At 41.0% G+C, this 13735-nt stretch overlaps 1 protein-coding gene across 1 annotated transcript; it reads left to right on the top strand.

The window, feature by feature from the left end:
- The first annotated feature begins 1523 nt into the window (after positions 1-1523).
- On the top strand, positions 1524-12796 carry nrde2 (NRDE-2, necessary for RNA interference, domain containing). Its single transcript, XM_044166998.1, has 19 exons — positions 1524-1622; positions 2429-2519; positions 2960-3163; positions 3271-3411; positions 3737-4002; positions 4521-4747; positions 5490-5714; positions 5984-6173; positions 6447-6580; positions 7194-7314; positions 7538-7710; positions 7835-8006; positions 8088-8320; positions 8439-8928; positions 10281-10690; positions 10896-11035; positions 11290-11431; positions 12211-12282; positions 12412-12796. The coding sequence occupies exons 1-19, from the start codon at positions 1547-1549 to the stop codon at positions 12535-12537; spliced, it is 3633 nt and encodes a 1210-aa protein (XP_044022933.1). The 5' UTR covers positions 1524-1546; the 3' UTR covers positions 12538-12796.
- The last annotated feature ends 939 nt before the right edge of the window (positions 12797-13735 follow it).

The following is a 13735-nucleotide window of genomic DNA, read 5'->3' on the forward strand; positions in this document are numbered from 1 at the left end:
TGCAGCAAATATAAAATTCCAACACACAGATCACAAGTTCTAAGAAATACTTCCACATTTAATGGAAACAACAATCATGGCAGCTGAATGTATTTGTTTCCCTGTCAGTCCTAACCCTACTTACCTGCACTGAGAGACCCACATCTGGCTGCACCTCTGCAGTTTTCTGGGATCCCATTAGCCACCAGACTTCTTTCTCCTCCATTCGATTCAGATTCTTCTTCTCTTTCTTTAAGTTGTAGTATGGCCTAATCCCCATAACTAACACATGGCTCCATTATAACACACTTACAATGCTTTTACACTTATGAAAGAACAGGCAGGGGTCGTGAATTTTGGAGTTTTGTTTTTAATATTTGAGTTTTTTATTGTCATCTTGAAAAAAATAAACAACCTGAAGATACAATATTTGTTACATTATAAGCAAGTGCAAAAATGATGTAATGACTCAGAAAAAAACTTGAACACGCTGAGCATGATTCAAAGGCAGACAGGTTAAGATAAAAGTCAAAAACCAGGAAAAACCAGGCAGAATAGAGAGATAGAATTATTATGTCTTGAGTTCAGACATATACAGTATGTTTGCTTTTCATAATGAAACCATTTCTTCCATTTTATTTTGTGTAATTGTGAATTCCCAGTATTCAAAGCAGCAGTTTTCCACAACTTTATCTGATAGTTTTCATACAAACAACAAACAGAGCCGGGGTTAAATAACATAAACAGAGTTTAAGGCACATATCCTATAGAATACATTTAAAAAGAATACAATTAGGGATTGGAAGAGATCATAAAATAATCTATGGAAAGCGTCAGTGTATTTTTAAATGCAATAAACAATTCATGAATATGATATTTGTCAAGAATAAAAATAAGATTTAGAATTAAAAACATTTTTTAAGATCATTCTGAAAATTCTGACAACCAAACATTACATCTTTAAAGGTAAACAGAAACTTATTGTAGATGTAAGATGAGATAAACATGTAATCAGACCAGACTTTCTGTGTGCACATAAGGTACCAAATAACAAAACAGGTGGAGGATTATCTCTGAGCATTCATCAAAGAATGTGTTGATGTCCTATTTTAGTGTTTGGAGGAAGCATTTTTGTGGATAAACCGTGTGGAGCAACTTGAAAGAAACTTCTCTCATCTTGTTTGTTAGTGCTGAAGATATTTCTGATTATCAGAAAAACACACACATTTCAATTTCATCACAATTAAAGTGTTAAACATTGTAAATGGAAAGTACAATCAACCTATAAGAAAAGAAATATAAGATATAAAGGACAAGAACAATGAACAAGAAAAAATATTAAATAAAATACAGTCAAATATTTTCAGAAATGTATTTATAATATCTTAATTGCGCATATACTCTGTTTTAGAGAGTTTATAAAAAACCATGAAGGAAAAGAGAAAATATTTCTTATCTTTTAGAAAAACGACTTTTGTAAATAAAAAATGCCCTCTGGGTAATAAATTGGTCGTTTTATTTTAGTAAACCGGCCGTCACGTGACGTCATATCCCTGCGACTGTTTATATGCGACATACCATCATGGCTCTGTTTCCAGCTTTTGCAGAAGTCGAGAGTAACAAAGTTGAAGATTCGTCCAAAGGTGATCACTCCTTCATGTAGCACCCGTTTTTATATCGTATGCTATTCGCCTCAATACTCTGCTGTCATTATTTTGAGGAGATAAACCTGTTGAACCACGAGCTAGCTGATATTAGCTGTCCAACGTCTGCCTGTCGCTGAAGCTGAATGACAGACCTTAGCGTTAGCTTAACTACACGTTTACATTCCGCCACACGGTTTCTTCAGACAGCCAGGTTACCGTCTGACTATTTGTTTGCCTCATATATGATGCTAGTGTCACATTCGCGCAATAGACCAAGCAAATAAGAATAACCTATTCTTTGAATGGAGAGAGCATGACACTTAACGAAAAACTGGCGATTTATTGTTGTCAATAAGCCTGATATTCTACCAGGTTTATGTTTCTGCTAATAACCGAGGCATTACAATTACCACTCTGGTGTCTAGTTGTTTTTGTTTGTATTGTTGGTGGTGATTACATTCCCCTCCATATATTGTGATATTTTTAAGTTTTAAGGGAAACATGATCCTGTTGTCATCACTATGACTTTAGTTAATGAGCATGTTTACATGCACTCTGGTATGCTGTTGTTGAGTCTTGTTGGTTTTTAGAATCTTTGGGACATGACCTTTACATGGAACAAACCTGGTTATTCAGCTCCATGTAGACATGATTCTAACATTATCCGGGTTCCTGATCCTCTGTGGCAGTGTAGGCACGTCTAAGTGAGTGATAATCACCATGATGATCTCTCAATCCTTCTCCTGATTACTGAATAGCTCTTTTGTTTTGTTTTTTTTTTGTCCACTCTCTCTCTCTTTTAGAATTAGACTGGCTGAAAAATAAGAGTTTTCAGACCGGAGATGCCCTCTCTCTTCACAGTCGTTTTTTTGAGAAGACCGAGAAGGAATCAAGGTACAAATCAAAAACGAAAGCGAGTTTCTTTGCTTGCAGACAAAATACTGGACATTCTACTTAGCGTGCTCAAGCATGCAACTTTGTAGTTTGTAGCATCTTTTAAAATTCCTCTTAAAATTTGTTTTCATAAGAAAGCCATTGTCAGTGTTTTACTGTTGCTTGTATGCCGTTGTTTTATTCAATTTTTTTATCATACATTTCTCCTTATGTTTTTCATGTTTCTAGATTCTTATTCTTCTTACTTGCATCTGTTTTTCTTCACTGTAAAGCACTCTGCAACTCTTGTAATGTATTATTATATATATTTATTATAATAAGTTATTCTGTAACTTTTCTAGTACAAGTATTTACTTAGTAGTACTTGAAAATTTGTAAAATAAGTCTTTGATTTTGCTTGAGGCAGGTGTTTAGTTTGAATGTGTTTGAATAATCCTCAGGGCAGGCAGAGAGGTGAGCTCTGCGGAGGAGAAGTCAGAGGAGGAAGAGGGTAACGTGCCACCCAAAAAGAAGAAAAAGAAGAGTGAAAAGAAGAGGAAAAGGAAGAAAAAACACAAAAAGAGTGGGAGGTATTCGGACAGCAGTGGATCTGACTCTGAAACCATTTACCCCAGTGACCTCAAAAGGGAAGAAGAGGCAGATGGGTATAGACACACACATGTACATCACACATGCTTACGCTCTTAATTGTATACACAATAGCACTGGCTTACTTCTGCCCTGTATTTATGGTTGGTGTGTTTCCATGCAGGCCCCAGGCTGCTCCGTTAGCAAGTCATTTCTCCTGGTTGGATGACCTCCAGTCGCCCACAGAGCAGCCGTTCTGCGTGGACCGTAAAGCAGACGCAGCCAACTGGACGTACAAGTCCCTGTACAGAGGAGACGTAGCCAGGTAACACACACACATACATACACTGCACCATGAGGGCAGTGCTGTGACATCTTTCTCCTTGGACTTTTTTCATTTGATGAAGACTGTGATGAGTGTCTGTCTTAGTTACTATCTCTGCTCATGCTAACTACCTGGCTCTACAGTTTATTACAAATCAAAGACATTAAACGCATCGTTGAGCTTGGGGAAAAAGTGTGTGTAAACATACAAGCTTCCATATACTGGAAGTAGGTAAGACTACAGTAGCAAAACAGGTGTTTACTTAGATAAAAATGTAGTGGGTTATCATTTTATAGATAATTTTTAAACTCTCTGTGTGTTCCAGGTATAAGAGGAAAGGCAGCTCGTCCTTGGGTCTGGACCCCCGCAGACAGGGAGTCAGCTGGGAGGAGTCAGAGTCAAATAAGAAACAGAAAGGCGGGGACAAGAAAAAAGGAGCAGACAGATACTTCTCTGCGGTCAGTCGCCAGCTGCTGAGGTCCGAGCCCCCTATTCCTACATTACCAACGATTCCTGAGTGCAGTGGTGCCATCAGCCCCACCTCCTTCCTCCCACTGGGTGACAAAGAGGGGAACAAAGGAGGAGAGGCGGGTAAGAGATTTAGCCACAACAGGCGGTGAAGAGGCAGACTTTACAACCTCAAGAAAATCAAGCAAAAACCTCAGCCGGTGCTGTTATTTCTATATGAAAAATGTTGAATATACAGTTTAGTCCATGTCATTCTAAAGTTGGTCACACACAAAGCAAGACTGAAGTTGCATTTACCGATTTGATGTACACAGACTCAAACATATCAACAGTGTAAATTATTTCAGTAGCCCTAATTGTAGCAGGAAGAAAGGAATTCAAGTTTTAAACTCTCACATTATTAACAGGTGATCGGTAAAAATACCCAAAGTAAGGCTGACCTGATTTTGGGAATTAGAATAATGGCTTTAGTCGACCTATGAAGTGTGAAATGTACAATATTGAACACTACAATATTGTATCAAGAACATTTCAGGCTTTGAGTGCACTTTTTCTGTGTCAGAGATCTCTGGCGCATACCATTTTTATCTTTTCATTTTAATCCTCACATCTAACGCCAAACCTTGAATGTGTCAACCCAGGTGACAGAGTGCAGACATCATCAGTAAATCCCCTCGGTGTGTATGACTCCTCCACGGCGCTCTGGCTGCAGGGGAAGGGACAGCAGGACCATACAGAGCAGCAGAAGCAGGACATACAGACAGGGCAGAGTGCAGTGCTTTTGACCGGGAGGACTGAAGAGTTTAACAGGCGCCTTAGAGAGCAGCCAGCAGACACACAGCTATGGATAAAATTCATACGATACCAGGTATGAATACTCTACTTTTGTTACTATATAGACTCCTGCTTTATTCTGCTTCACTTGTCTCAAGTCTCTGTCTGTGGCACTCAGGCCTAAGACCATTCATTTCTACTAAATTTCTACTAAACTAATTTCTTTAAAAAATAGGTCAGGAAAATCTATATATTTTCCATTCTTTAAAAAAAAGGCTTAGTAGTTTCCCAAAGCAGTTGGTTTTTAGCAAACGTTACTCAAACAAAACAAACATCACATTATATGTACATATCTCAAAATGATGGATGCCCTGCAACAGGTGACTGAACTGAGAAGCCACTGGCTACAGCCCAAGGCTGCAAGATAAATTTTCCCTGGGGGACAATAAAGTTCAAATTTGAAAGATAAATTGAAAACTAACTAAAGTTTGTACATGTTAAAACTGTAAAACTGTAGACTGTCACACATGGTGGGCGTTAAATCAAATGGATGGATGTGCCCTCTTTTTTATAACCGTGCGTTCTTCTGGATAATCTATGTAAAGCAAAACTAGGGAATTCACTTTTGTGGCCGGCTTCATTGTCATTTAGCTATTATGGACAAGCTTTTGGTGATACCAATATGTACATATGACACCAGTGACATATATTATCAGCCTATAATAATCAGCAAACCAATCATTTATCTGAACGCTTCCTGTTTATTGCTTTTCAACATATAAGTCAGTCCTATACAGCATTACTTTGAAACGTTGTCATCTCCTCTCCCTTTATAGGATGAGCTGAGCGCAACAGTGTTTGGAGGCGAGGAGGAGCGACAGGGCAGCGATTCGGCCGAGCGTCGTAAGTCTTCTCACCGAGCGGTCCTGGAGAAAAAGCTGAGCATCGCAGAGCGCGCAGTGGCCACCAACCCCAGCTGCATAGCTCTGCAGCTGGAGAGGCTCAGGATCTGCCAAGAGCTCTGGGAGCCCTCACTCCTGGCTAAAGAGTGGAAGAAGCTGGTCAGTCTACAGTCCTTATCTGTATAACTCACTCAGTGCTTTTGTATTTTGACTACATGCAGCGCTGCACAGTTAAGGTGCAATTACAGAGATGGTTTATTTCTTTTGTGGACAAGAGTGAGTTGTGAAATGAATCCCTTTCTATAGCCATGTATTGAATGCTTTGATTTATATTGCTACTTTTTGTCGCTGACCTATGAGCATATCTGTATACCAAACCTTATAGTCTAACAAGGCTAACAAACAAGGTTTTATTCATTATATTTCAGGTGTTTCTCCACCCAAACAGCGCCCCCTTGTGGAGGGAGTATCTGCTGTTCACTCAGAGCTACTTCAGCAACTTCACTGTGTCAAAGGTCAACTCTGCCTACGGAAAGTGTCTAAGCACGCTCAGTGCTGTGTGTGACGGCAGCATGGTCTCTCACCCGGCCCTGCCAGGGATTGAGGAGGATATGTTGGGTAACAGAGATTTTGTTTTGCCTTCATTGTCCCAGTTTTTTTCTACTCTGACCGGACTGATTCGTGTATAACAGTTTCATATTCAGTTACCCTGCTCAGTTTCTCAGTCAGCCCAGTTTTATCACATGCTTCTGTCACAAGAAGTCCACACATATAAATACACAGACACTTGATATCTTAACTTGTGATACATCATATTCTCATTTGTTTCAATACAAAACGTTTTTGGTTGTATGCTCAGTGCTTATTGAAAGTTGTTTTCCTTCTCTCCAGATATCTTCACCCAGCAGTGTCATTTCCTGCGTCAGTCTGGTCACTCAGAGAAGGCGATTTCTCTGTTTCAGGCCATGATCGACTTTACTTTCTACAAACCCGACAGCGTACGAGAACTGTCCACCAAGCAGCAGGTAAACACACACACAGATAGCTTGGGAACCAGACGAATCTGCAAGCTCATGTGTTATTTGCTCTGGCAGATGCATCTGGTCCCCCTCCCGTTCAGACAGATTTGCAGCCGACGCGTATCTGGTAGCTAGCAAACATGGATATAGACCGAGACCTCAAGGATGCACACAATGCTAGTAACACGGAATGTTAAAATAACTTTTGGTGGTTTACAAGAAAACCCCACAGGGCCCCTTTAAAACTGGAAGATATGAGAGTGGTATCGATCTTCTCATCTAACTCTTGCCTAGAAAGCGAATATGTGTATTTCCCAAAATGTCAAACTATTTCCTTAATGAAGCAAACCAGCAAAATGTCCTCACTTTTTATGATTTGTCTTGTATTTGTATCCCTGTGAGGATGATTTTATTTATAGCAGTTTGTAGAGATTTGTTTTCACTTGGACATGTCTTTTTTTAGTTGTCTTTTTCAGTATCAAATTCTAATTCTAATTAGGGACTAAATACTTTTTATAGGCATTGTAGGAATACAAGGACACACACCAGTGCTCCAGTAATGTAAATAAGGAGGAAATTGTGTCTTCCAGTTAATTTATGTTTATATGTGGGTGTACAGGTTGAGTTCTTTGAGCCGTTCTGGGACAGCGGGGAGGCGAGAGTTGGAGAGTTGGGGGCCAGAGGTTGGAAAGCCTGGATGCTCCAACAAGAGCGAGGAGGGTGGCTGCAGCCCAGTGCAGGTAAAACACACACACACACACACACAAACATCCTTATAGCAAAGTGAGGCAGGCTTTACTTTATTTAGTGTTGATGTAAATCCTGGAATAGTCTCTAAATTGATTTGTGGGCTAAAATCATAAAAACAACATGAAAATGAGCTCCATGTTCTCGTGTGTGTGTGTGTGTGTGTGTGTGTGTGTGTGTGTGTGTGGTTGTGTGTGTTTGTGTGTGTGTCCACAGAGGAAGAGGAGGAGGAGGAAGAGGACGAGGAGGAGGTGAAGGATCGGAGCCAGCCCAGACAGACAGTCTGGTTGGATGTGGAGTCGTCTCGCGAAGCAGCTCACTGGCTGCCCTGGAGGCCTGACAAAGCCAAGGGCCAATCAGAAGAGGACTGCGAGGACCCGGACAGACAGGTACTGGTTTAAAGTGCTCATGTATGGTAGTTTTGGCAGCCTTTTACGAATTGTTAAAATTAAGACACTATATAGATGTGACCCCTTTGTTTGACTTCATCTCTGTCTTTCTCTCCAACTCTAGGTGCTGTTTGATGACATCGGCCCGTCCCTAATTTGTCTGTCTTCACCAGAGCTCCAGCTCCGTCTTATTCTCCGTTTCTTGTCATTCCTGGGGCTGCCCGTAGAGTCTACGCTCTCTGCTGCCCCCTGTCAGCCTGGCCTGCTGCTTGAGAACCTTTCTCTGCTCACTCAGGGTAAAAATGACACCTATTTGTTTTTTTAAAATAGAACAATCAGATTGAAGCATATAACTGAGATGACAAATCTGGCTCCAGGTCACATACTAGGTAATGAACTCCAGCGTCCTCTGACCTCCTACGACATACCTGATGCCGGGGTTAACTCTGTAGGTCACATGACCACTCTCCAAGGAACAAGGAAGTGGGTGGGGCTTGGGAAGCAGGGCGAGACGTTTGTCACCAGTGTGTTCAATATGGTCCAACCTGTTCTTCCTGCCCACCACCGAGCCATCCTGTCACTCAGCTGGGTGCAGTACCAGAAACTCAAGGTAGGACTTATCTGACTCCAAGTTATAAGAAAAAGCATTTAGGTCAACTTAGTTAAGTCAAGTCAAAACTTATTTTTATTATTATTTACTTATTTGTATTTGCGTGTGCATATGTCAGGTCTTGCGCTGTCTGCGTGGCGGCAACAAAAAGCGTCTCCGCTCTCAGGGCAAGAGCAGCAAGCGGGTTGCCAAACAACTGCTCAAAGAACCGGACAACCGCTCATCGTTGGTGCTGTGGCGGGAGTACGGCCACCTGGAGTGGATGCTGGGCAACCTCGACGAGGCTCGCAAAGTCTTCTCCACGGCCACAGCGATGGGGGGAACCAAAGGGCTGCGGAGCCCCACCCTCTGTGAGCTGTGTCTGTTGTGGGCCCAGCTGGAGCTGGAGGTGGAGGACAGGGCAAGCGTGCGAGGAGGAGGACTAACTGATGTCACCATGTCCCCAGCTGTGTGTGTACTAACCAGGCTAGCAGAAGGAACCTCCTCATCCTCCCAGTCCCTCTCTCCGGTTTCCATCCTGAAAGCCAGGAGGTCGTATGAACAGGCTCTGACTGCCGGCTTGTCAGCCCTGGACCAAAACCCCCACAACCCTCAGGCCAACAGAAAAGGTTTACTTTATCAACAACTTCTGTGTGTTTCAACTGTCAAGGAAGGGCTACATGTGTCCTATAAAAGGAACATATCAGTGGTTTTGTATGTTTTAGCCCATTTATTACAAATCCTGTTCACTCAACGTTACTGCTGACCATTTTTCCAAACATACCATACTGTTTGTTTAAATTCATGACTGCATATATACAGCATGAAAATCAACTTGCAGAGACTTGAAACTTGTGCAAAACATGTAATCCATGGCATTTAGTTGACTATTTAGTTGTCTTTATACTTCGTCAATCAATCCAAACTTGTAGTCTTTGAAAAATGGTGGTCAGTAATGGAGGTATACAGTATACTGTATGATTAGAAGTAATTAGTTTGAAACAACAACCTTCAACAATAAGTCATTATTACCAGTTACGCACCAGTCCAACTTTTTCTCTCCAAATACCAGTTCCAATACCTCAACCTAGAGTGTCTGCCAATACCAAGTACCGTTCCGATACCGGTGCTCTTTTTCCTAAATGTAAAACTTGTATATCTCATTGTGTTAAACTCATTGGAATCATTTTTACGTAAGATAACATGAGGCCAGGGATTGCTGTGGGGCTAAAAACTGAGTTTTTAGCAACTGAGGCTAGCTGTGACTGAATACATGTAACTGAGCAGAAACACTGAATTTTATAATGACGCTGACAAAGAAACTGTATTTCTTGTGGATTGTTCACGTCTTGCCTATACCCAATCCACTGAATCCGGTATCTGTGCTGATTGCGATCCAGCAGATCATATTGGTGCATACTTAATTATTATTCAAGATATTGGTATAATTACTTTTGAAATAAACAAAACTACTAGTAGCCACTGGCCTCTACTTTGCATTTTACATCGTTTATCACTGGGAGCTCTAAAACATTCAGTTTCTTGTAGATTACAGATGGTGGGAGGAGTAAAATCCAATGGAAAAACTTAATTAAAACTAGTTATGCGATACATGAGACATCATTATGATACTGCAAACTAAAGAAAAAAATAACTCCCCCGCAAATGTCCTCCCCCTTTGAATGCAGGACCCAAGTTGATTAGGCCCTTTTCACAGAAGAAAAGTTGACATATCACAGTAGGAAAAGCACAGGTATATGTAATAAAACTAATGATGACTGAATTCCTTTTAGCTCCTTTGGTTTCAGGGTTCTGTTATTGTGCATGTTGGCTCACCATCACACTGTCATGGCTTATTGGGACACTTGAATAGAAACGGAGCTATTGTCAATGCTATTACTAACAGCTGTGGTTCTCCTAACAGGTCTGAATACCTCTCATTAATTTGATCTTACTTCTCATCTCATCATTCCACCGCCAGGTCAAGAGGACCTGCTAGGAGAGAAGCTGAGGATAAGAGGCCTGGTAGGCTGCTACGCTCTGTTCCAGTACCTCACAATGGGCATCCAAGCATCCAACGCCGTCTACAGCCAGGCTAGAGAGAGGATGGAGGAGCTGCACTGCACACTTGACAAGCAGCTTAACAGTAATGAGGAAGCCAACCTTGCTAGCACTAATGCTAGCCAGTCCACAGCTGATTGCAGCCAAACCAGCAGGCACTGTGTTAACAGACTAGCCTCTGAGTGTGAGGCATTAGCAGTGCAACAGGCAGCGTTGCTTAGGTACCACAACAGCATCAGTGTGTTTCCACTGGCAACACTGAGACAGACGCTGACCTCTGCCCTCTCCACCTGGCCCAGCTGCGCCCCTCTTTGGAGCATATATGTACAGGTAAGCCATGGTCTCCTCATAAGAGGAAACTCATTAAATGTTTTAATCATCATGGGTTAAAATCAAATCAGTCAGGAAATGAGCTTCAGTAACAGCTACTTGCCCCATCTCTAGATGTGTTTTCCCCAGCGTTTTGCACTTATTCTGTACCGAATCAGTACCTGTTTATTTTGGCACGATGACCCTCATGTGACCTGTGTTTCAGGTGGAGAACCGTTACCATAGTGCTGGCCGGGCGCGTCGCTTTTTTCACACGGTAACCAGAGACAACAGCAGTGTGGTGCCACGCCTCTTTGCCATTGTTGCTGAACAACAAAGGAAGCAGCTGGTGGACGCTGCTCAGAGGTGAGCGCAGAAAAGGTGATGGTAGGTGCGGGGCTATCCTGCACTCATGTTGTATGGGAACAGGCATTGTTACAACTTCAAAAGATGCAATCAAGATGCCATGATCATATTTTTGTCCATTCTTTCTTTCTTTTTTCTGTATCAAAATTCACATGACCTACATTACCTAATTAATAATTATAAAAACCAGATTTGAGTCAAATAAAAAAAAAGAAAGGAAAAAAAGCAAATATATATTTTTATGGTCTTTATAGGTCTTGTTGCCATGACGCTGCCTTGCCCATCCTGCCAGAGAATGGCCTCAGCAACCGTATCCGTGGACTGTTTGAAAGCGCCTTAGCAACAGAGATGGGTTCTCACTGTCCTTTACTTTGGAGGATGTACATGCACTTCCTGGTGAGATGGCAAATAACACGCACAAACTCACACATTTACTGCCCTTGTGAGGACACTCTATTGACTCATTTCCTATCCTTGACCAGTCAGTTGGAAAAAATATACAAATTAGGAGAAATCCATTTCAGCAGCAATCACACTCATTGCAGCATGGTTACAGACTTCACTTGAAATGGTGTTTGTCTTTCACAGAATCAACTCGTCAATAAGCTGATAGATGCATAGACAATGGCAAAAAGCAAAAAATATTTAGGTACGGTTGCAAAAGTTATATGTATCAAGGATCTGTCAAACTAAGATAGTAGTGAGGTAGTAATGTATCATTTTACCTAAGCTAAAATAACACATGTCGGTTAGTTTTGTTGAGTTGGGTACTATCACAGCACCTGACCAGTAAGACTAGTAGAAAACGAGTACAGGCCTATTCATCTCTGTCAATTAAACTTAATTTAGACAAAAGAAATGTAGCATCACAAAGCTTCAAAGTATCATTTTATTTCATTTTAATATTTTCAAAGGAATCAAATTCACAAACACAAAAATGTGCACTTCAGTAATGGGAAAAGCTTGGTGTGCAATTAAAGATCCCATTTTGTTCTGTATGTCATTTTGCTTGTTAATCTCTGACCTTAGAGTGCTGCCTATTTCTTTCTCATTTTCCAAATATTGACTTAGAGATAGAAGTATAAGAACTAACACACAGTAAGACAAGCCTATAAAGACTTAATTTGTGTAATCTCCTGTGTGTGTAATGTGTTTGTATGTGTGTGTATTTGTAGGTGTCAGAAGGGAAGGTAGATAAAGCCACTGGGATCTTCTACAGGGCCTTACAGAATATTCCCTGGGCTAAGGTGAGACACAGACTGTTTACTTCATTTTTAAATAGTATGTATGAGAAATTAACTCTGTCTCTCTCTCTATCTCTGTGTGTGTGTGTGCGCGTGTGTGCACACATGTGTATGGCACTTGTGTGAGATCAGGGTTTGTACATGGACGCAGTGCAGCTGTTCCCTGAGCATCTGCAGGAGTTTGTCGATCTGATGACAGAGAAAGAACTCCGACTAAGACTGCCATTAGAAGAACTGGATATACTACTGGAGGACTGAACACACACATCTCATTCAAGAACTTGAGATTGCTTTACTGGCAACATGCCAACCCACACTTGATGGCAAGAACAGGAGACACACGAAGTCAGATGCTGACACACACATAGCTGCAGTATTAAACAGTGAAGTTGCAGAGATCTTATCTAATTAGGGGCAAGGAGTCATCCTTTGTACTTTGACTAATGCTTTATTTTCACAGCAAACCACTAGGACTGCGTTTTAGTACCTGACACTGTCAATAAATATATGATTCTCATTCATGTGTCGTGTCCTGTAGGTTTGCTTATGCATATCAGCTTACAGTGCATGCACACTGAGGTTGAAGGCCTGTGTTTCAAATGAAATGTCATATTTTAAAACTCCATGAAATGTTTATATTAGATATGATTGTAAAGAGCAACTCCAGATAGCATCTAATGAAGTAAATTGTAAACAAAGACTGAGATACATGAGAAACATTATTAAAAAGTCTCAGCATTTAATAGTTATGAATGTCAAATTTTAACTTTGAATGTTCAAATGCAAATGCTTCAACTTGTTGATAATGCTTTGGACAGCCCTGGGTTAAGAGACTCCAGATGATGGTGATGATGATGATGATAATGAGGTTAAGTGATATTGTATCCCTGCACCTTGGTGAAATACAACCTTACCCAGATACCAAGAATAGAAAAGGATCAGACTGGCAGTGTCAAGTTTAGAAAGCTGTCACTTTCCAAGTGGTGATATTTTTTTTTAAAAGTCAGTTTTAGCTTTCAGTTATTTCTTAAACTTCATTATGAGAACAGTGCTAATGTCACAGAGTTGAACTATGTGTTGCTGGGGTTTTTTTTTTATTTAAATCCTCTTCTAATGTTAAAAATTACATTTTAAACATAGGGAATTCAGTCTAATTTTTTAGGCAATATATCCGCGCTACGTTTTATTCATTTACTCCCTCTGTGGCTCGCGACTGCATTTGGTAACTCACCTGTGAATCACCTGCATGTTTTTACCTGCCCTATTCGTATAATACTCATAAGACAGGATATACTCGTGTAGACAGGATATACTAGTGTACACATTAACGATGACTCGCTCCCTCCTGCCGTCATTGCCGCGCCGTGGTTTGACGCATTGCAGATCCGCCCTGGCCAATCAGCGGCCTCTGTACAGTGTGCAGAATATTGCGGGTCTGCTCTGTCCAATCAGAATC

Source organism: Siniperca chuatsi, linkage group LG15, assembly GCF_020085105.1.
Source record: "Siniperca chuatsi isolate FFG_IHB_CAS linkage group LG15, ASM2008510v1, whole genome shotgun sequence".
Lineage (NCBI taxonomy): Eukaryota > Metazoa > Chordata > Actinopteri > Centrarchiformes > Sinipercidae > Siniperca > Siniperca chuatsi.